The 19,425-nt window shown below is 56.1% G+C and overlaps 1 protein-coding gene across 2 annotated transcripts in view; it reads left to right on the top strand.

Annotated features, from left to right (window-relative positions):
- COL11A2 (collagen type XI alpha 2 chain) overlaps positions 1-19,425 on the top strand; it is a 29,660-nt gene that overhangs the window by 4,983 nt on the left and 5,252 nt on the right. The window contains exons 5-54 of one of the 2 annotated variants that reach the window (XM_030802887.1): positions 655-846; positions 1,688-1,765; positions 2,410-2,472; positions 3,136-3,315; positions 6,284-6,343; positions 6,449-6,490; positions 6,719-6,781; positions 7,115-7,189; positions 7,635-7,721; positions 7,953-8,009; positions 8,134-8,187; positions 8,292-8,345; positions 8,445-8,498; positions 8,686-8,739; positions 8,930-8,983; positions 9,066-9,110; positions 9,233-9,286; positions 9,708-9,752; positions 9,948-10,001; positions 10,187-10,231; positions 10,367-10,420; positions 10,647-10,691; positions 10,926-10,979; positions 11,108-11,152; positions 11,342-11,395; positions 11,730-11,837; positions 12,826-12,879; positions 13,179-13,232; positions 13,342-13,386; positions 13,471-13,524; positions 13,652-13,696; positions 13,842-13,895; positions 13,996-14,049; positions 14,284-14,337; positions 14,761-14,868; positions 15,019-15,108; positions 15,294-15,347; positions 15,581-15,688; positions 15,840-15,947; positions 16,089-16,142; positions 16,246-16,299; positions 16,496-16,603; positions 16,802-16,855; positions 17,034-17,087; positions 17,312-17,365; positions 17,527-17,580; positions 17,921-18,028; positions 18,403-18,456; positions 18,651-18,704; positions 18,838-18,891. In XM_030802887.1, coding sequence (XP_030658747.1) covers positions 655-846; positions 1,688-1,765; positions 2,410-2,472; positions 3,136-3,315; positions 6,284-6,343; positions 6,449-6,490; positions 6,719-6,781; positions 7,115-7,189; positions 7,635-7,721; positions 7,953-8,009; positions 8,134-8,187; positions 8,292-8,345; positions 8,445-8,498; positions 8,686-8,739; positions 8,930-8,983; positions 9,066-9,110; positions 9,233-9,286; positions 9,708-9,752; positions 9,948-10,001; positions 10,187-10,231; positions 10,367-10,420; positions 10,647-10,691; positions 10,926-10,979; positions 11,108-11,152; positions 11,342-11,395; positions 11,730-11,837; positions 12,826-12,879; positions 13,179-13,232; positions 13,342-13,386; positions 13,471-13,524; positions 13,652-13,696; positions 13,842-13,895; positions 13,996-14,049; positions 14,284-14,337; positions 14,761-14,868; positions 15,019-15,108; positions 15,294-15,347; positions 15,581-15,688; positions 15,840-15,947; positions 16,089-16,142; positions 16,246-16,299; positions 16,496-16,603; positions 16,802-16,855; positions 17,034-17,087; positions 17,312-17,365; positions 17,527-17,580; positions 17,921-18,028; positions 18,403-18,456; positions 18,651-18,704; positions 18,838-18,891 — 3,354 coding nt within the window. The remainder of the gene's footprint in view (positions 1-654; positions 847-1,687; positions 1,766-2,409; positions 2,473-3,135; positions 3,316-6,283; positions 6,344-6,448; positions 6,491-6,718; positions 6,782-7,114; positions 7,190-7,634; positions 7,722-7,952; positions 8,010-8,133; positions 8,188-8,291; positions 8,346-8,444; positions 8,499-8,685; positions 8,740-8,929; positions 8,984-9,065; positions 9,111-9,232; positions 9,287-9,707; positions 9,753-9,947; positions 10,002-10,186; positions 10,232-10,366; positions 10,421-10,646; positions 10,692-10,925; positions 10,980-11,107; positions 11,153-11,341; positions 11,396-11,729; positions 11,838-12,825; positions 12,880-13,178; positions 13,233-13,341; positions 13,387-13,470; positions 13,525-13,651; positions 13,697-13,841; positions 13,896-13,995; positions 14,050-14,283; positions 14,338-14,760; positions 14,869-15,018; positions 15,109-15,293; positions 15,348-15,580; positions 15,689-15,839; positions 15,948-16,088; positions 16,143-16,245; positions 16,300-16,495; positions 16,604-16,801; positions 16,856-17,033; positions 17,088-17,311; positions 17,366-17,526; positions 17,581-17,920; positions 18,029-18,402; positions 18,457-18,650; positions 18,705-18,837; positions 18,892-19,425) is intronic. The other variant, XM_030802888.1, reaches the window with a different exon arrangement.

Raw genomic sequence — 19,425 nt, 5'->3', positions numbered from 1 at the left:
CAACATTTTCTGAATACCTGCTGGACAAGGAAAACAAAGAAGAAGAATATAAAGTCTCTAGCACCCCCAATAGCTCCCAGGTGGGCTCTGGAAATGAGACAACATCCCTAAATTACGGTGCAATGGAGAGTATACTAAGCACTATGTGTGGGCAAAAGTAAATGCCATTGGAACTCAGGAATGGATTCTCCCCACTCCATTTCTAGAGGTCCAGAGAATTCTCATCATCACTGCCATTGGAAGGCCAAGGCATCTAAAGCTGAGCCCTGTCTCTGGAAGCCACTGTGGAAAGGCTCATGCATTGCCACAAAGCGCAGAGGGGAGGCAAAGAATTCTGGAAGGCCTGGGATCTGGTCCTGATTCTGCCACTCTGGGTGACCTTGGGGCAGTCATTGCCTTTTTGGGCTTTTCTGAATGGAATGTATCTGAAAAATGGGTAGAAAGAAATATCCTCATTCTGCCAACTTTCCTGGTTGTTATGAAGGTCCTATGAGATCCCTTGAAAACTGAAAAGGGCTATGCATATGGAGGACTGACAGTGACCTTCTCCCATCATAGGGTTTTACCTAGGATTGGCCTCCTACTCTTTCTCCCGGGTGATACCCTCTGTCTCTCTCTGAATCTCTCTGCTCCATCTCTCTCATGTCTTTGCAGGGTGATGTCCAGGAGCTGGCCATTGTCCCAGGGGTCCAGGCAGCCTATGAATTGTGTGAAAAGAGGGAGCTGGAATGTGAGAGGGGCCAGAGGGAAAGACCCCAAAACCAACAGCCTCACAGAGCCCAGAGATCTCCAGAGCAGCAACCGTCAAGACTTCATAGGCCACAAAATCAGGAACCCCAGAGCCAGGTGAGGGAGCTGGGAGAACCCCCAAGTGCAGCACACCCCAGAGAGGAAAGACACCCAGGCATCTCTCCTCCTTAGTTGTCCTCCCCACCCTCATCTCCCTATTCCCATCACCCCCTCCTCCTAGTCCTCATTCATCAGCCTTTTTATTTTCATCTAAAAATAAAAAGAGTTGTTATGAAGAATTCGTGGCTGGGAGCTGTGTTCCCTGCTCTGCGTCTCCTCTTCCAGTCTTCCTGGAACTGTGTCCCTGGGTTTTCCCTTCCTTCCTTGAATTAAGAGATTGGGAGACAGTGGGGGAGGAGTGAGAGCTGGGGAGGCAGGTAGGAGAGGGGACTGAAGCCAGGAGAAAGCAGTCGGGATGGTGAGACCAAGGAGGAGGAATGGGAAGGAGTGGGGATGGAGGGAATATCAAAGGAGGGGTGGGTCTGCAGAAGTGTGGGGGTGGGGAGCCCAGTCTTTGGCCCCCACCTACCTGGAGGGGCAGGAAAAGGGGAGGTAGTGGGGGGAAGGGAAGGGAAGGGAAGGGAGCCTGGGTTGGGTGGGGTCTGGACAGTTGGAATACAGATAGGCTCTGGGGTCAGTGGTCTAAAGATCAGAGGGTCAATCTCTTAATCATGTCTGCTTCTGCCCCACATGTGGAACCTCTTCCCTCTGTTCCACCTCTCCCCACCTCCCTCCTGACCCTCAACCTCTCCTTGCATCTTCAACTCTCTGTTTCCGAACTCCACACCTCCCCTGTTTCCCAACTCCCACACCACCTTTGTATCTCCCTCTCCCACCCTTCACCCCACACCTTCCAATTACCCATCCCCTTCCTTCTATGCCCACCCCCGAATCCCAGCCCACTGAGTCTCTCTACTATGACTACGAGCCCCCCTATTATGATGTGATGACTACGGGGACAACCCCTGATTATCAGGTAAACTCAAGGGACCCCTTCATTTCTTCCCTTTCTCCCAGCACCCTCAGCAATCATCTCCTAGGACACCTTCCTCCCCTCCCCATGCTGTGGGGAGAGGCACAGTGTATTTAGATTATGGGGATTTACTTACTCCCTGCCCCCTCCCTGTCTCTCTGCTGCAGCACCCTGGGAGCCCCCACCACAGGCCTCCCCCTTCCCCTAGGGGGCATCGGACCCCTCCCCGAAAGCCTACCCCACCTGCCAAGAGGTCAGCGGCCCGGCAGGCGTCCCCCTCACCAGGCTGGAGGCCCTCTCCAACTGCAGGCTTTGGCCCAGCATGGGACCAGCCTCCCCTTTCCCGACGCCCAGCTCGGAGGGCAGCTTCCCCCACTGCCTGGCCCACCCCCAGGACCAGAGGCAGCAGTTACCAGCAGGTAGAGCTGGGGCATCCAGATCTCTGCCCCCAAACCTCTATGACCTTGGAGGTTCACTCTCCCCAACTATCCCCCTCCAAAGGGGCTGCAAGATCTGAGATTTCCCCCATCCCCCAGCACAGACAGACCCTGCCCTCGGGGGACAGGTGCTGCTTTGCCTCCCTTCCGCTAACCTTTCTCCTTCCTTCCCACCCTGTGCTACTCTTCTCCTTCTCTCCTTGGGGTCAGGACCCCACCCCAGGTGAAGAGGAAGAAATCCTGGAGTCGAGCCTCTTGCCACCCCTCGAGGAGGTAACTCTATGCCCCACCCTCACCCCAGCGGGGGGCAATGGGCACCTGTGACTCACTCCCCTCAGCCCATGACGTCTTGATGGACCAGCCCTTCCTCTGGCCGGAGGGTTCTTCCTCATTTCCATCGATGGCCTCTGTCTTTGGGTCACTCTAGAACTATGGACCTGCTTGACTGTTTAAGTCCAGCCAGTTCCCTTCAGTATCCAGGCCTCCTTCCATGATTCTTTGATTCCTGAGTGACTTCGTTTCCATGTTGGTGTCTAATGGTCTTACTTTCTATGTCCTATTTCTGTTCCCAGGAGCCACTTTCTGTCCAATGTTGTCATCTTTTGTCTTCTCTATCTCTTTGGTCATTCCTAGACTCTTTTGTCATTGTGTCCATGGACTGTCCACTCTGCATCCAGCCCTCCGGCCACCCTTCATTTTATCCACCACTTCTTCCCACTGGACCCACTTTCTGGACATCTCTCCCCATTTTTGGCCTTTGATGGCCCTTCCATTTATATACAACCACTCCCATGGCTCTTCTTGGGAGAAAAACTCCAGTTCTGATTAACCTCAGAATCCTTTGGGCTAGAAGTTGTCACACCCTGGGGTCCAGGGTAAGCCTCCTCTCAGCCCTAACATCCCCATCTACCCCTCTCCCTCCCCATCCCTGGGAAGGAGCAGACAGATCTCCAGGTCCCCCCCACAGCTGACAGGTTCCAGGCAGAGGAATATGGGGAGGGTGGCACAGACCCCCCTGAAGGGCCCTACGATTACACCTATGGCTATGGGGATGATTATCGTGAGGAGACAGAGCTTGGCCCTGCCCTCTCTGCGGAGACAGCCCACTCAGGAGCCGTAAGTGAAAGGAGCTTCTCTTTCATTCTTGACCACCAGTGGGAGCTACAAGAATTGCTTCTTGTTGGTTTCGATCCTTGGCTGTTGGCTGTGAGCTACTTCCCATCTGTGACTTGTCATTTTCTGTTCACATATGATGTATATGTTGCTTGAAAAGATTACTACCTGCCTTCCCTTGCCAAATGTCTTACCTTGTGACTCTTGTGGATACTTCTGCTCAGGGCAATTGGGAATTAAAAAAAAATTATGTAACCACTTCCTGTCTTTCTTGATCACTTCCTGTCTAACTGAAGCTGGATCTCATAAAGCTTTTGGTCAATAAACTACTACCTTGTGTCCATTTTCAGTGTTTCTCTATCATTTCTTTTTGGTGAAACAATTTTTTGTTCATGTTTCTACCAAACGATCTAACTTCCTATGTCACCTTTTTTTTAACCTACAGGCCACTTATTATCTGTCCCTTCCTGCCTTCTCTAGCTGTGGCATCCATCTTGGTAACTGTGTCAGGTTGGACTGCAAGGGAATTATTTCTGTTCTGGCTCTAGTTTTTCCATACTATCTTGTGACAATTTCCTTTGACAATAAGCTGCTTCCTGTATGCCTCAGGTCATTTAAATCATAAAGTTTCCATTGTGGGGCTTGATATTTCTCATGGCTACTTCCTGTGTGTCCTAGCCTTGATGTTTGTGTTTTCTGGAAGAATTACCCTTCACTGTCGTGATTCCCTTTGCAGGAGTCACATTCTACCTGTTTTGTGCCTTTCTTTTCTCTCTGGGTCACGGTAGCCATGTTGTTGAAGGTTCACCTCCTGGATCCTCTTTCCTTTGCTGCTTCCTGTCTGTTCAGCCACTTCCTGTTTGTCCAGTTTGTTTTCTAGCCATGTTGGCCATGTTTAATTTTCCTCGGCCCTGGCATCATTCTTGCTTCCAAGTGTTTGTCATTTTGTTCTGTGTCCCTTAGTTGTTCTCATATCTTCCAGTATTCCCTGTCAGTGGGACTGCTTCCTGTCTACTCTGCTCCATCTTCTGCCTGCCTTGCATTTCTGGCTGCCTCCTCTACCCTGCTGTGGCATCCCATACCTCCCCTCTCTTGCCTCCCTTGAGCTTCTACTGCCTTTCCTTTATGCTGCTCTCTGGGTATTTGGGGTCGATATGGGATTTCAGAGAGTTTTGAAACTGATCATTGCTGTTTGGTCAGAATGAAGGTGGAGAGGGACATTCTGAAGATCTTTGTTGGGGGGAGTTGGGGTGGTGGTGAATGTCTCCCATTCTTCATGTTCTTATTTTGTTTCTAGCCCTAGAGTTGGGAACAGGTATCTGAGTGGAGGTGTGCAAGGGAGGGAACTGATGGGCTTGGAATGTACTTGAGGGCCAGAGGAAGGGCAATGCATTCAGTGGGGACTGCTCTCCAATTTTTTTTTTTTTTTGAGGCAGGGTCTCACTCTGTCACCCAGGTTGGAGTGCAGTGGCAGGATCTTGGCTCACTGCAACCTCTGCCTCCCGGGTTCAAGCGATCCTCCTGCCTCAGCCTCCCGAGTAGCTGGGGTTACAGGCATGTGCCACTGTGCCTGGCTAGTTTTTGTATTTTCAGTAGAGACGGGGTTTCACATGTTGGCCAGGCTGGTCTCAAGCTACTGAACTCAAATTATCTGCCTGTTTCGGCCCCGCAAAGTGCTGGGATTACAGGTGTGCGCCACCGTGCCTGGCCTCCAAATTTACTTAGAGTATGGATGCTTAACCTTTGGGGCATATTTAAACTTGTGAACCCTTTGAAATCCTAAATAAAATCCTGTGCATAATAGCATATACTTTTTCATTTCTGGAGAAAGACTCACAGCTTTCATCAGATTCTTTTTTTTCTTTGAGGTGGAGTTTTGCTCTTGTTGCCTAGGCTGGAGTACAATGGCACGATCTTGGTTCACTTCAACCTCCACCTCCTAGGTTCAAGAGATTCTCCTGCCTCAGCCTCCCAAGTAGCTGGGATTACAGGCATGTGCCACCACGCCTGGCTAATTTTGTATTTTTATTAGAGACAGGGTTTCACCATGTTGGCCAGGCTGGTCTCAAACTCCTGACCTCAGGTGATCTGCCTGCCTCCGCCTCCCAAAGTGCTGGGATTATGGGCGTAAACCACCTCCCCCAGTCTAGCTTTTGTCAGGTTCTCACAGGGGTCCATGCCCTCCTCTTACCCCAAATAAAAATCTACCCACAATCTTAGAGAGATTATTTTATGATGTATTGGGGTAAATCTGTGGAAGGTTTCTTAAGGTTCTAGGGAGGGAATTTGGGAGATGGGATAGGGTCCTCTAGAGGAGGGTTTGGGAAGGTGGGTGGTTTAAAATCCCTGAAAGGGGCCAGGTGTGGTGGCTCACGCCTGTAATTCCAGCACTTTGGGAGGCCAAGGCAGGTGGATCTCCTGAGGTCAGGAGTTTGAGACCAGCCTGGCCAACATGGTGAAACCCCATCTCTAATAAAAATACAAAAATTAGCCGGGCATGGTGGTGCACATCTGTAATCCCAGTGTAATCCCAGCTACTTCGGAGGCTGAGGCAGGAGAATCGCTTGAACCCGGAAGGCAGAGACTGTAGTGAGCCGAGATTGCGCCACTGTATTTCAGCCTGGGTGACAGAGCAAGACTTCATCTCAGAAAAAAAGAAAAACAAACAAACAAACAAAAACACTGGAACGTTCTGGGGATCTTCCTGAAAGAGGCTCTCAGGGAGATGGAGAGGTTGTGTTTGCTGAGGTTGGGGTGGGAACTGGAGTGGGGGCAGGGAACCCTGAGGTCTCCTTGGCAGGCTTGAAAGGTTTGTGAGAGGGAGTTTTAGGGGAGGGCTGTAGGGCTTTGAGGTAGGGCTGAAGTGGTCTCGAGAGGATCTAAGAATCAAGGTTGGAGTTGAGATGGGGACAGGCCTAGTGTCCTCGCTGCTCACGGGCCCCACTGGGGGTTACATGTGTGTCTCCCTCAGGCTGCCCATGGACCCCGAGGGCTGAAGGGAGAGAAAGGAGAGCCTGCGGTGTTGGAACCTGTAAGTTATGCTGGTCACAGGGCTGAGGCAGTGGAAATAAGAGAAGCAAGTGGGGTTGAGTGTGCTGGTCCTGTTGCCTCTGATTTTTAACCTTTGACTCCACAGGGTATGCTCGTGGAGGGGCCCCCTGGCCCAGAAGGCCCTGCAGTAAGTCTAGCAGTGGCCTGGTGGCCATTCTTTTCTTAGAAACCCCTTCTATGTGCTCATCTGAGCCTTCCCCACATATGCCCAGGCCTCCTCCTCAGAACTCGGGAGCATCCCTCCACGCTTCCCAGATTCCCAGATCTCTTCTGCACAGACCACTCCTCAGCCACAGGCTGAGTGTCCCCACCTGTCTGAATGCCCCCACCTGACCCCTACTCTTTTGTTCCTCAGGGATTGATTGGTCCCCCTGGCATCCAGGGGAACCCAGGCCCAGTTGGAGACCCTGGAGAGAGGGTAAGGGGGTGTCCTCTATGTGAGGGGGGAGCTTCGGGGGAGCTAGTGCTATCCAAGAGGGGGCTGCCATGCCCAGTAATTTCTTGTTAGGTGGCTTGTTAATGAATGAGGGGATGGTCGTGCTTCCCAGCAACCAGAAAATAGGGCAGACTCTGGCTGGGGAGGGTACCGATCTGGTTTCTCACCCTCAATTTTCCCCATGGGGGTGGGAGACTCAGGAAAGAGCTAGAGGAGTCTACACTTATTCTGTTGAAGAGGATATTTCAAAATCATGCTAAGATCTTGATGTGCCTTATCTTTCACTCCATCTTTTGCATTCTCTTCCCACTCCAGGGACCCCCTGGCCGAGCAGGTCTCCCTGGATCAGATGGGGCTCCTGGTCCTCCTGGCACATCTCTCATGCTCCCAGTGAGTTGTCTCTTGGGTTTTGGAACATGCTGATGGGGGAGACAAGGAATTGTGTCACGTTACCAAAAACCAGATGGGCAGGAAAGCTATGGAGGAGTCTCTAAAGATCATCACTCCAAAGGGATTCATCTTTGGGGTTGGGGAGATGGGGCCTCATTAGATGACCTAGAACCAAACACCAGTCTTCTAGGACTGGGCAGAACAGCCTATATTTCAGGGGCTCTAGAACCAAAAGAGAGTCTTTCTGGAGGCAGAGGCTGGACAGTGGAGGAGGAGGGCAGGAGTTGAGTTTCTGGAATCCTCTAAGTGATTATCTGGAAGCCATGGGAAATGCTGGATGGGCAGAACCTGGGGCAAGGGGCAGAAACGCTGGAGAAAGCCTCTGGCTGTGAGGGTCCCATGGCTTTCTTGGAAGGGAACCTGGACCTTCTCTCCTTGCCCTCAGTTCCGGTTTGGCAGTGGTGGGGGTGACAAGGGCCCTGTGGTGGCGGCCCAGGAGGCTCAGGCCCAGGCGATCCTGCAGCAGGCGAGGGTGAGTGGGGCTGCTTCCCTGGAAAGGGAAGGCTCTGGGGAGCACTGGAAGAGTTGGCTGGAGTGAATGTGCGGCAGGGGAGGCCTGGGTTGGTTTGGGGTTAACAGGGAGGCTGGGGAGAATCCTGGACAGTGGATGAGCTTCAGGAGAGGAAGGGTGAATTTGGAGGGTGCTGGGGCTGGGGGTTCCCACTGCCTCTCCCTCAGCTCTGCTGTCCCCCTGCTCCCCTAGCTGGCACTTCGTGGACCCCCTGGCCCCATGGGATACACAGGACGCCCTGGACCCTTGGTGAGTGAGTAGGGTGCTTGGGTGGAGGATGCTTTGTTCTGGAAAGGGGCTTCTTTTGGGGAACACTCTGAGGCCACTGTTGGGTGTATCCTTCATTATGGCTGTCCTCTCTTCTCTCTCCCAGGGCCAACCTGGGAGCCCTGGCCTGAAAGGAGAGTCTGGAGACTTAGGACCTCAGGTGACCACCTTCCTCCACTGCACCCCCATATCTGTTCCCCAGCTCAGTCTCCCTCACTCCCCTCCCTATGCCTCCTAACCCCACCCCATCTCTCCTCTCACCAGGGTCCCAGAGGACCTCAGGGCCTCACAGGCCCTCCTGGCAAGGCTGGGCGAAGGGTGAGTGCCCCAGGAGTGAATGGGTGTTGTGGGGAGACAGGGCCTGCAGTGTGGGGAACTGCGCCCCTGCTTGTTCTGACACTTCCCTTGTTCTCCCAGGGCCGGGCAGGTGCTGATGGAGCCCGAGGGATGCCTGGAGAACCTGGAGTGAAGGTAACAGGCTTGGGCCCCTCCCTGAAGCCTGTAGCCTTCAGCCCACGCTGGGCTTAATTATTTCTTGGGGATGACCTAGTTCCCCAGGCTCCCCCAGGATCAGCGCCCCCCCAACTCAGGGTGCAGTAGGGAGGGGTGGGCTTGGACAGGGCCATGTCCTCACTCTGGCTGCCCCTCCTCCTCCTAGGGTGACCGAGGTTTTGATGGACTCCCAGGGCTCCCTGGAGAGAAGGGCCATAGGGTGAGTACATTAGTGGGTGTGTGTTGTAATCAGGGATAGATCTTCTATGGCAGTGAGGATAGGTAGGGAAGGGAGGCTGGAGGCTTGGCAGGAGCTCGGTGAAAGTAATGGATGGGCTAAGTGCAAAGGTTCGGTGTCTGCCTGTGTTGGGGGCTCTGAGGCCCCTCTTATGAGTTCCCCCATTTTGCAGGGTGATACTGGTGCCCAGGGCCTTCCTGGTCCCCCTGGTGAGGATGGAGAGAGGGTAAGTGTAGTGGCAAGTGTAGGGGCTGGGTGCAGGGGAGGTCTAGAAGGCATAGCAGCTTCACCATATCCTCCTCCTCCAGGGAGATGATGGGGAGATTGGGCCTCGAGGGCTGCCTGGAGAGTCGGTGAGTGTCCAAGGGCTGGTGCTGGGGGAGGGGGCTCTGGGGAAGCCAGGAGGGGGACATGGGCACTAATGGGAAACAGTTTTATCCATTCATGCCGTCTCCTCCCCTCACCCTGAATGCAGGGACCTCGAGGTCTCCTTGGCCCCAAAGGCCCACCTGGTATTCCTGGACCCCCTGTAAGTGACTCCCTGACTTCTGACGAGGTGACCCCTTGACCTCTCCAACTGTCCACCTTTCTAGCTGCCTTCCTGCTCCCTCTCCTCTCTCAGCATGCTTCCCATTCCCTGTGAGCTCCCCCTGCTCTGGCCCCATCCTGCCCTTCCTCAGCCTTCACTCCCCGTGCACAGGGAGGGCCATGTGGTGTGGTGCCCCGAGGGCTCTGGGCATAGGAAATAAATCCTCAAGAAAAACAAAGCCAAAGCCCACAAGCCCACAGATCCACAGTCCCACACCCTGCAGGCCTGGGCCAGCTGTGTTTGCTTGGGTTCGGGATGGACTGGAGGTCTGACTATCCCACCCTGGGAATGGCGGGGCCTCTGAAAACCACAGGTCCCTCCGGGCCACCTTCAGGCTGCTCACACCCATCTTGTGTTTCAGGGCGTCCGAGGCATGGATGGTCCCCAGGGCCCCAAAGGGAGCTTGGTGAGTGATGGATAGGAGATCCCACCCCCATTCTTATCCCGTGAGGTCCCTGCCAGCATCCTGTTGGCCACCTTTTGACCCCTGCCTGCTTCCTGCTCTTGCCCTCTTGGCTATCGCTGCTGGGACTCAGCTCCATGTTCTAAATTTGTTCTATCACCATCTCCTTCTGACTTGTGCCTGGTCACCTGTTTCTAGGGACCCCAGGGAGAGCCAGGGCCTCCTGGACAACAGGGCACCCCTGGGACCCAGGTGAGCAGTGCCCCTACTCCGTTCCCCAATTTTCGTGACTTCCCTTGGGCTTCCACAATGGGTCAGACCGTGGAAGGATACAGGAAATTAAGGGTTTCAGGCCCTTGTTGCTCATGCTCTGAATGGGGAGGCTGGCTAGAAGAGACCCTGGGAGTCCCCTGTGACTTCTCTTTCCCTGTATGTAGGGTCTCCCCGGGCCCCAGGGTGCCATCGGCCCTCATGGAGAGAAGGTAAGTGACTAAGTGATTTGGAGGACAGGGGGTTTAGAGTGGGGATGTAGGGAGAACCCTAAATGTCTGCTGGGATTTTGTCTGTGTCCAGACATGACCCCTCTATTGACCCTGAGCCTCTTTGTCTTCCTGCAGGGTCCTCAAGGGAAGCCAGGGCTCCCCGGCATGCCTGGCTCAGACGGACCCCCGGTGAGTGGGACCCCACTTCCGAACCCAGTTCCCCTTGGCCTTCCACCCCAGTGCATGACCTCAAAGCTCCTTCAGTGACCCTTGCACTGAAAGGTCACTGGTGGTGCTTGTCTGTGAACAGTTGGCTTCACTAGGTCACAGGAAATTTGGGTTGGAAGGAGTGTAGGGAGGGGTGCAGAGAGGGTGACAGGGGCCACCGGTCACATTTTCTATCCCTTACTCCCAGGGTCACCCGGGGAAGGAAGGTCCCCCTGGAACCAAAGGAAACCAGGTGAGATCTTCCATGTCTTTATCCCCTGAGGGAGTCTCCATCCAGACTCTAGAGCCTCAAAGTCCTTGGGATTTCCTTGTCTCGTTATTCATATGGCTCTGCCACATTCTCAATTCCTGTGCCCTGTAACCCTACCCAGACAGCAATGTTGTTACTTCCATTTCTCCCACCCCTGGAGGCCCCCACAGTGACACTCTGAAGCCCCTTTATAAATGCCTCTCTTTTTTCTTCCAGGGTCCTTCTGGACCTCAGGGTCCTCTAGGATACCCAGGACCTCGAGGGGTCAAGGTAACTGACCACCAGGCTGGGAGACAAAGGGCTGTGGTCAGGGGAGCTATATGGGGTCTTAGGAGCTTGGTCCTTCCAACCCACTTCCATCCCTGGTCACTCTACTTCTATCCCCTCTCTAATTCTAGGGTGTGGACGGAATTCGGGGTCTGAAGGGTCATAAGGGTGAGAAGGTGAGCACCATGCCCCCAGCTTCCCAGCACCTCAGTCCTGCCATCTCCTCTCTTCACTGCCTTCCCTCAAGCCTGCCCCGCACTGCCCTCCAGCTCCCAAGCCCCTGCTTCCACCTATGTTCTCGGAATCCCCATTAGAACCCCAGCCCTCTGTCATCTGTGGTGTCCTCTCACCTCTATCTTTCTCAGGGCGAGGATGGCTTTCCTGGGTTCAAAGGTGACATAGGCGTGAAAGGTGACAGGGTGAGTAGAGACCCCACACTGGCCCCAATTCCGTGTCCTACTGAGCCTCCACTCTGGAGACCCCAAGCACCAGTTTATTCTTCCGAGTCTCCAGACTCTGTAGTTCCAGTGCTGTGTTCCCTTGGGATCCTGACCCCTACAGGTTGATAACCCCATGGTCTGTGTCATGCCTGCCCTCATATCACTACACTATCCCTACCCTGTGGGCTTCCTGTCCTGCAGTGGCTCCTGGGACCCCTCTAGCCCTCCTCAGCCTCACTGATGCCCGTTTCTCCTCTGGGCCCAGACCCCACCTCCAGTCCCCAACACTCACCTGTCCTTCCCTCTCACACAGGGCGAGGTTGGAGTCCCTGGTTCCAGGGGAGAGGATGGGCCTGAGGGGCCAAAGGGACGCACTGGACCAACTGGAGACCCTGGGCCCCCAGGGCTCATGGGCGAGAAGGTGATGGGATGAGGGTTCTGTGCCTGGGTCCTCTGGGGGTATGGGCACTGGGGTCAGGATGGGCATGGGGGGTGCCCGCCGCTGAAGTCAGCCAGTCATTTGAAGACGGCCATGCATCAGTTATACTGTGTAAATGGCATCTCCCAGCTGCTGATGGGCAGAGGGGATATATAAGAAGTCAGGGAAAAGTCCCTGTCATGAAGAGTTGGATGGAGACGAGACTTAGAGAGCAGCTGTTGCTTCAAGGCAGAGCAAACATGCATTTGGACTCCAAGCAGCAGGAGTTCTGAGATGAGACAGTCTAATAGCAGTGAGGTCTGTGGTCTCCAGGGCTGACTCTCCCCAGCGCTTGCCCTATGCCAGGTGCTGTGCTGATGCGTCCTATCTATCCTATGAGGTAGGCATGTGACGTACTGTTTTGCTGAAGTTTTACAGAGGCACAGGGATGCTTGTTAATTACATGGCCAGTGAAGGGCAGAGCCAGGGGTTATGCCCAGGCAGTCTGGCTTCAGAATCTCTGCTCCTAAGCCCTGCTCTGCAGCTGCCTGGGCAGGATGAGCCCTGGAGCCTCTGGGGAAGGGGGCATGCACAGGAGTCAGTGTGGTGGGCAAAGGGCCTGCAGGGGGATTGGTCTTGGTGAAGCAGGAGTGGGTGCTGGGGTAGATCCCACCTCCCTCATAGGGTAGATGGAGCTGAGGTTGACAGGTGGGAAGCAGCTAGATCACAGTGACCCTGAAGGACCTGATACCTCTGCAGGGCGCAGGGGAGGTGGGATCCCAGCACTAGAATTGGGGAAAATCCACTCATGGGAAGGAGAGACAACAAAAGTCAGGCAGCTGTGGGGCAAGCAATGAGGGGCTAGAGGCTAGGGTGTGTGGGGTGTGTTGCTGGGTGGGGGCTGGCCATTATATGTGAGGGTTGAGGTCTCCAGGGGTGGAGCAGCATCTGGGCCTCCTCTCACTCCTAACTGCTCCCTGTCCCACCACAGGGCAAGCTGGGTGTTCCTGGTCTGCCTGGCTATCCTGGACGTCAGGGACCCAAGGTGATGCCATGCCACATACGTGCCCCTCCTCCTCTTCCCTCCTCCTCTTCCCTTCCCTGATCCCTGATTCCAGAAAGCACAGATGCAGGGCAGTGGGGGACCCCAGAGGGAATTTAGCTGACCCCCATTTTATGGATGACGAAAGAGGCCCAGAGAGCAGCAGGGGTTTGTCCAAGGCCACTTAGTTCTTGGCAGAGCTCAGATCTCCCTGGCCACTGCCTTTGTGGCCTCTCCTGACCCCCTTTGCCCCTTCCTGAACCCTACCTTTCATAACTTCTCAATTTGCCCATTTTCACCAGGGGTCCCTAGGATTTCCTGGCTTTCCTGGCGCCAGTGGAGAGAAGGGAGCCCGGGTAAGCTGAGGGGTGGGAGGGGGTGAGAAGGGAAGGGCTGGAGAGGTGTAGAGGGGGTCTGTGGGGAGTCTCACCCTGGGTAATGTTCTCTCTGCTTCATTCCCACCAGGGCCTATCGGGGAAGTCAGGGCCTCGGGGAGAACGGGGCCCCACGGTGAGTGCAGGGGAGAGAAACAGGTGGCTCAAAGTCCAGAGGGGGGCATTTGGGTTTCTCTGACAACTCCTCTTCCCTCTGTAGGGTCCACGGGGTCAGCGGGGACCCCGAGGTGCCACTGGGAAGTCTGGAGCTAAGGTGAGTGGTCTCTACAAGGCTCCATCTGCCCCCTGCCCACTCAGCCCCAGCTCTCCCTCAACACTCTGACCTCGGGGACAGCTGGAAAGCAGCTCTTCCCACTCCCTGACTCTGTTTCCCCCCACAGGGAACATCTGGTGGTGATGGCCCCCATGGGCCCCCCGGAGAGAGGGTGAGTGTGGATCGAGAATCCCCTTCCCCTGAGCTCCCCAGGGAGACTGGGTGAGCCAGCTCCCTCCTCACCCCAGGAAGGAAGCGGAGTTCCCCCACTCAGCCCCTGCCCCCATTCTCCTGACTCCCCCCACCTCTGTCTCTAGGGCCTCCCTGGACCTCAGGGTCCCAACGGGTTTCCTGGACCCAAAGGACCCCCGGTAAGTTGACCCCAAGCTCTGACCCACCTCGCTTCTCTGAGTCCTTCTTCCCTACCCCCTTTCCAGCCGAGAGTTCACCTGACACCTGAACCCCTTCCAGGGCCCCCCTGGGAAGGACGGGCTGCCGGGACACCCAGGCCAGAGAGGAGAAGTGGTGAGTGATGCTCCTGGCTACCCATTCTCGGGGGGTTCCATCAGACCCTTTAACCCCAGAGCTGTCGGGAAAGCCCACAGGGACGTTCTCCTGGCAGAGTGGAGCCTGCCCTGGTGCTGCTCAGACCCAGGGCCCAGGGCTCGGTGTGATCCTGCCTGGGATCCCTCCTCCTGGGAATCTGCCCCACAGCGCCCACACCTGCTTTCACTGCATTCTCCTCTCTTCCTTGCCTAGGGTTTCCAAGGGAAGACCGGCCCCCCTGGTCCTCCAGGAGTGGTGGGACCTCAGGTAGGTTTGTCCCTAGGAGAGAGTGGACCCCAGACCCTAGCATTAGTCTGTCTGCCCCTCTTCTCTCAGTCACACACCCCTGCCCCTGATCCGCCTGACCCAGACTCCTGGGGCTGGGGTCAATGGTGGGGGCTGGGATTTCAGGCAGGGGTCCTGAACTTCAGTCTGTTTTGGGGCACATTCTCATCGTCTTGTCCCCAAGGAGAGGCAGTTCCCCAACAGAGACACAAGGTGGTGTAGTTACTTCACATGGGGCAGGAGAAAACCCAGCAGTGGCCCAAGAATGCCGGGGAATTTCCTAGGAGCTTTGGGGCAGGGATAAAGGGGTTCTGGAGGAGTGTTTTAGGGTGGCCAGGGTGGGCTCTTTTGGCAGACAGTGGGATGAAGGGCCTGAGAGCGGAAACTCTCTGTGCTTTTGTCTAGGGAGCAGCAGGAGAAACCGGCCCTATGGGGGAGAGAGGTCACCCAGGCCCCCCGGGGCCCCCTGGAGAGCAGGGACTACCTGGGACGGCTGGAAAAGAAGGAACAAAGGTCAGTGAGAGTCCAGGCAGAGGGGAAGTTGGGGAACTGGGGATTGGGGTGCTGAAAGGAACAGGTAATTGGCGATTTGAGGGGGGCTGGAGAGCTCTCTGTTTAATTTGGGAGCATGGCTGTGGCTCATCACCTCTTCTTTCCTTTTAGGGTGACCCTGGTCCCCCTGGGGCCCCAGGGAAGGATGGACCTGCTGGTCTGAGGGGATTCCCAGGAGAGAGAGGCCTCCCAGGCACTGCTGTAAGTGTGACTCCCAGACCCCTACCTGTCATAAGCACCAAGCATCCTGAGCCCCCTCCCTGACCCTGTCCCTGACCCCCTCCATATCACTCCCCACTTCCATCTTTTGGAGCCTGTCTTCCCCCTCCAGCTCTCACCCTTCTCTTTCTGTGAAGTCTCATCTTCCCCAAATGTCTGGTTCATAGGGTGGACCTGGTTTGAAGGGGAATGAAGGTCCGTCTGGCCCCCCTGGCCCCGCAGTGAGTCTGGGGTTCCGGCGGGGCGTGGTAGAAAGAACCTGGGAAAGGGGTGGGTGAGGAAGGGTGGGAGTGGCATCCCGATACCACCAGGGGCTGTGGGGCTGGGCAGAGGCTGTCCAGGGACAGCCAGAATGCATCTGATTTTGGGAGCTTCTGGAAATTGTGATCTGAAGTTCTCTGGTATGGGTGGGCTGGGGTCTCCTTCCTGGGGGTCTGACCATCTGCTCTCTCAGGGCTCCCCTGGGGAACGAGGTGCAGCAGGATCAGGAGGACCCATTGGTCCACCAGGGCGCCCAGGCCCGCAGGGTCCCCCTGGAGCAGCAGGAGAGAAAGGCGTCCCGGTGAGTGTGGGGGTCCTGGGGAGGGGTCCTGGGGAGGGGTCCTGGGGGGGGGTCTGTGAACCTAGTGTTGATGGGCTATGACAAGTTTCCTGTGGGGTGTTTGAGGGTGAGGGTCACCTCCAGGCCATGACTCCTTCCTCCTGTCCCACAGGGTGAGAAGGGCCCCATTGGCCCGACTGGACGAGATGGGGTGCAGGGTCCTGTGGGGCTTCCTGGTCCTGCTGGGCCTCCAGGTGTGGCTGGAGAGGATGGAGACAAGGTGAGGGACCCCACAGACCCCGACCAATCTTCTATCCAGATGAGATGGCTGACCTGGGCATGACCCCTGACCCCTGTCATGTCATCCTTCCCACTCTACCCATCACCTTTCTCTAATATCTTGTCTGCCTTCTCCTCCCAGGGTGAGGTAGGGGACCCCGGACAGAAGGGCACCAAAGGGAACAAGGGCGAACATGTAAGTGTCCATGACCTTAACTTCTGACCTCCTGGCCTTTAACCTCATTCCTACCTGATCTCTCTCCCTATTTTGGTGTTTCTGACTCTCTTCTCTCACCCAGGGCCCTCCTGGACCCCCTGGACCCATTGGTCCTGTGGGGCAGCCTGGAGCAGCGGTGAGTGACCCCTCTGCCCCCACTGAAGACCCAGCAGCCTCTGGTCCTCCCTCAGCTCCCCTCTGCCCTTGTGGCTGGGAGTGGGAGCAGGAGGTCTGGGCCTGGCACCCAGCTCTGTGTGGTATTTGTGGATAGAGAACACCTGACCCATGACCCATCCCTGTGTCCTTGTCTCTGCTTTCCCTCAACCCTGCAGGGAGCAGATGGGGAGCCCGGAGCTCGGGGACCCCAGGGACATTTTGGAGCCAAAGGTGATGAAGGAACAAGAGGATTCAATGGGCCTCCAGGACCCATTGGCCTACAGGTGTGTTGGGGGATAGGACAGGGGCTGAGAGGTGGGGTCAGGATGGGGTGATGTTTGTCCCAGACCCTGCCAGCAGCCTGCCGATGAGGACTGGAGGGCCTGCGGGGTCTGAGGGGAGGGGACTGTGGGGCCTATCTGCCTAGGGCTGTGCTTTGGGTGGGGTGGTCACCTGCGCCCATGTTTTGTATACCTGCACAGGGTTTGCCAGGCCCCTCTGGGGAGAAGGGAGAAACAGGAGATGTGGGTCCTATGGTGAGTGTGACCCCTACTGACCCTAGCCCCCGTACTAGTCACCCCCCTCCCTGGCCAGCCCCCACCCCACACCCCACTGCCAACTCCCTGGCCTGGCTGCTCCTCCTCCTCTCTCCACCATTCATGCTCAGCCATCTCACATCCCTTCCTCATCTGTGGTGTATCTGTTTCCCCTCAGGGACCACCTGGCCCCCCAGGACCTCGAGGTCCAGCTGGACCCAATGGCGCTGATGTGAGTCATCTCAGCCCCTGTCCCTTGAGACCAATGTGTCTGGTCTTCTGCCTCCCTTTCCCAGACCATAAACTGTAGTACTCTCTCAGGGGCCAAGAGAAGCCCTTACTCCCAGGAGGCCTCCACTGCCTCACTGCTGTGACCTTGGGCTGCTCATCTGGGACTTTGCCCCGAAATGGCACCTCCTTCCTAAGCAATGACACCTATTTCTGTTCCTCTTCCAGGGCCCACAAGGTCCCCCGGGAGGTGTTGGGAACCTGGGTCCCCCTGGAGAGAAGGTAACTGGAAAGGGGGTGAATGGACCAGTCATGGAAGTGGGGGATGGGAGTTGGATTTCTGCCAATTTTGGGTAGGGAGACAAAAGAGAATGAGATGTGGGGAATATCAGAATTTTTTGGCTGGGGAAGGAGAGGAGGATTTGACTCTAATCTCTTTGCAGGGGGAACCAGGAGAGTCAGGATCTCCAGGGATCCAGGGCGAGCCAGGTGTCAAGGTGAGTGACAGCTCCAAGGCTTTACTCCCCAATTCCCATCACCCGCCTCAACCCTGCCTCCACTTTTCCTGTGACCTCCTTGAGCTGGAACTCGTCTGCAGCAAGAGTCTCTGCTCCCTGCCATCCTCTGTGAGGCCTGATCCCTGGTCTGAGTGAGCCCTTCTTCCCCTTCCTTGAAGGGAAGGGGACTAGGGGACTCCCCTTATAGGCTTGACTTTCTGTGTATGTCCCATTGTCACTGAGGGGAGTAGGGGATGGCTGAAGGTGTCTCGGAAGCAGAGGCTGAATCCATGATCTTCAAGACTCCCTGGGCCATCTATGTCCTCCGCTTGTTCTGCAGGGTCCACGTGGGGAACGTGGAGAGAAAGGAGAGTCAGGGCAGCCAGGAGAGCCAGGACCACCAGGGCCTAAAGGCCCCACAGGCGATGATGGCCCCAAAGGGAACCCTGTGAGTTTGGGGCGGTGGGGGCTAAGTCCTCTCAGGCCTTGTGAATGACAGACCTGGGAATATGGGTGTGTGTGAGGGAGGATCTTGGAGTGTGAGGAGCCCAGGAGTTGGGGGGATGCTCTGGGAATGGGGCATCCAGAGGGATGCATGGGGTCCAGGATCCAGAGAGAAAGTGAGAGATGCCCTGCAGTTAATACCCTGAGGCATTAGACAACACACAGTGCACATGGTAGGGAAAGGGGTGCAGGAGACCTCTTCCTGGGGGGTACTGGTGGGCACTGCCTCTAGAGAGGCAGTGACGTGTGCCTGTGGGTGTCTGTGCTGGGTGGGCTTAGGGAGCTGTGACTCTGACTCTTATTCTCCATCTGGATCAGGGTCCTGTTGGTTTTCCTGGTGACCCTGGCCCCCCTGGAGAAGGTGGCCCTCGGGTGAGTCTTACTCAGAGAGGGGAAGGGGCAAAAAGGGTGGGGCTTCTATGGGGGGGCCTCTGTGTGGCCGCTGGGCTTGGGTATTGGGAAGCTGGGGGTATGGCAGGGTGGGCAAGGGGATGGGGTATTGACAGTTTTGGGGGTGATGCCAGCCAGGTTGGGGGCCCACCTCTGACCTTGCTTCACTTCTGCAGGGCCAGGATGGTGCTAAGGGTGACCGAGGCGAGGATGGTGAGGCAGGACAGCCTGTGAGTGCCTGGTGACCCCAACACCTCCCTGAGCCCAAGCCTCATCCCCTTTACCCCTCTTCTGTGCCCCACTCCTGAGGGGTCCCTTGGCTGGAGGATAAACACTCAGCCACACCAATTCCTCTCTCCCTAGGGATCCCCTGGTCCCACTGGGGAGAATGGACCTCCAGGGCCACTTGGAAAGCGGGTAAGTGAGGTGGACCCCTGAGACCTTGGGAGGCGGTCCCTGGGCTGTGTGGATGGAGGCTGGGCAATGGCAGGTGGGACGGGCGGGGAGGTGCCTGGTGTCTGCATTGCCCTGGGTGGGTGTGTGTGCAGGAGCTGGTGGGTTTAAGGGTGTGTGGTATCTCATTGCCCGGGGCAGGGTGTGTGTGCAGGAGCTGGTGGGTTTAAAGGTATGCGGTGTCTCACTGCCCTGGGTGAGTGTGTGTGCAGGAGCTGGTGGGTTGATGGGTGTGCGGTATCTCAGGCATGTTTGTTCCTGGGTTCTGGTGGGTACGTTTTCACCAGGGGTAGTGGTGGTTACTGACAAAGCAGAATGGAAACTGGAGGAGGGGCTGGCCGGCTTTTCTCTGGGCCAGGGGTGAACCTTTTTAGTTGCTGGGGCAGGAGACGGGCCACCAGGTAGGGTGTGGACAAGTGGCCCTTAACCAAATGTACAGATTACCCAGTATTTTCACAACTGTCACAGCTGTATCTGTTCTGCACATCTGTGAATCGG

The sequence above is a fragment of the Nomascus leucogenys genome, chromosome 22a, assembly GCF_006542625.1.
Source record: "Nomascus leucogenys isolate Asia chromosome 22a, Asia_NLE_v1, whole genome shotgun sequence".
Taxonomy (NCBI): domain Eukaryota; kingdom Metazoa; phylum Chordata; class Mammalia; order Primates; family Hylobatidae; genus Nomascus; species Nomascus leucogenys.
The sequence above is the reverse complement of the archived record's forward strand: the minus strand, read 5'-3'. Positions and strand labels throughout refer to the sequence as shown.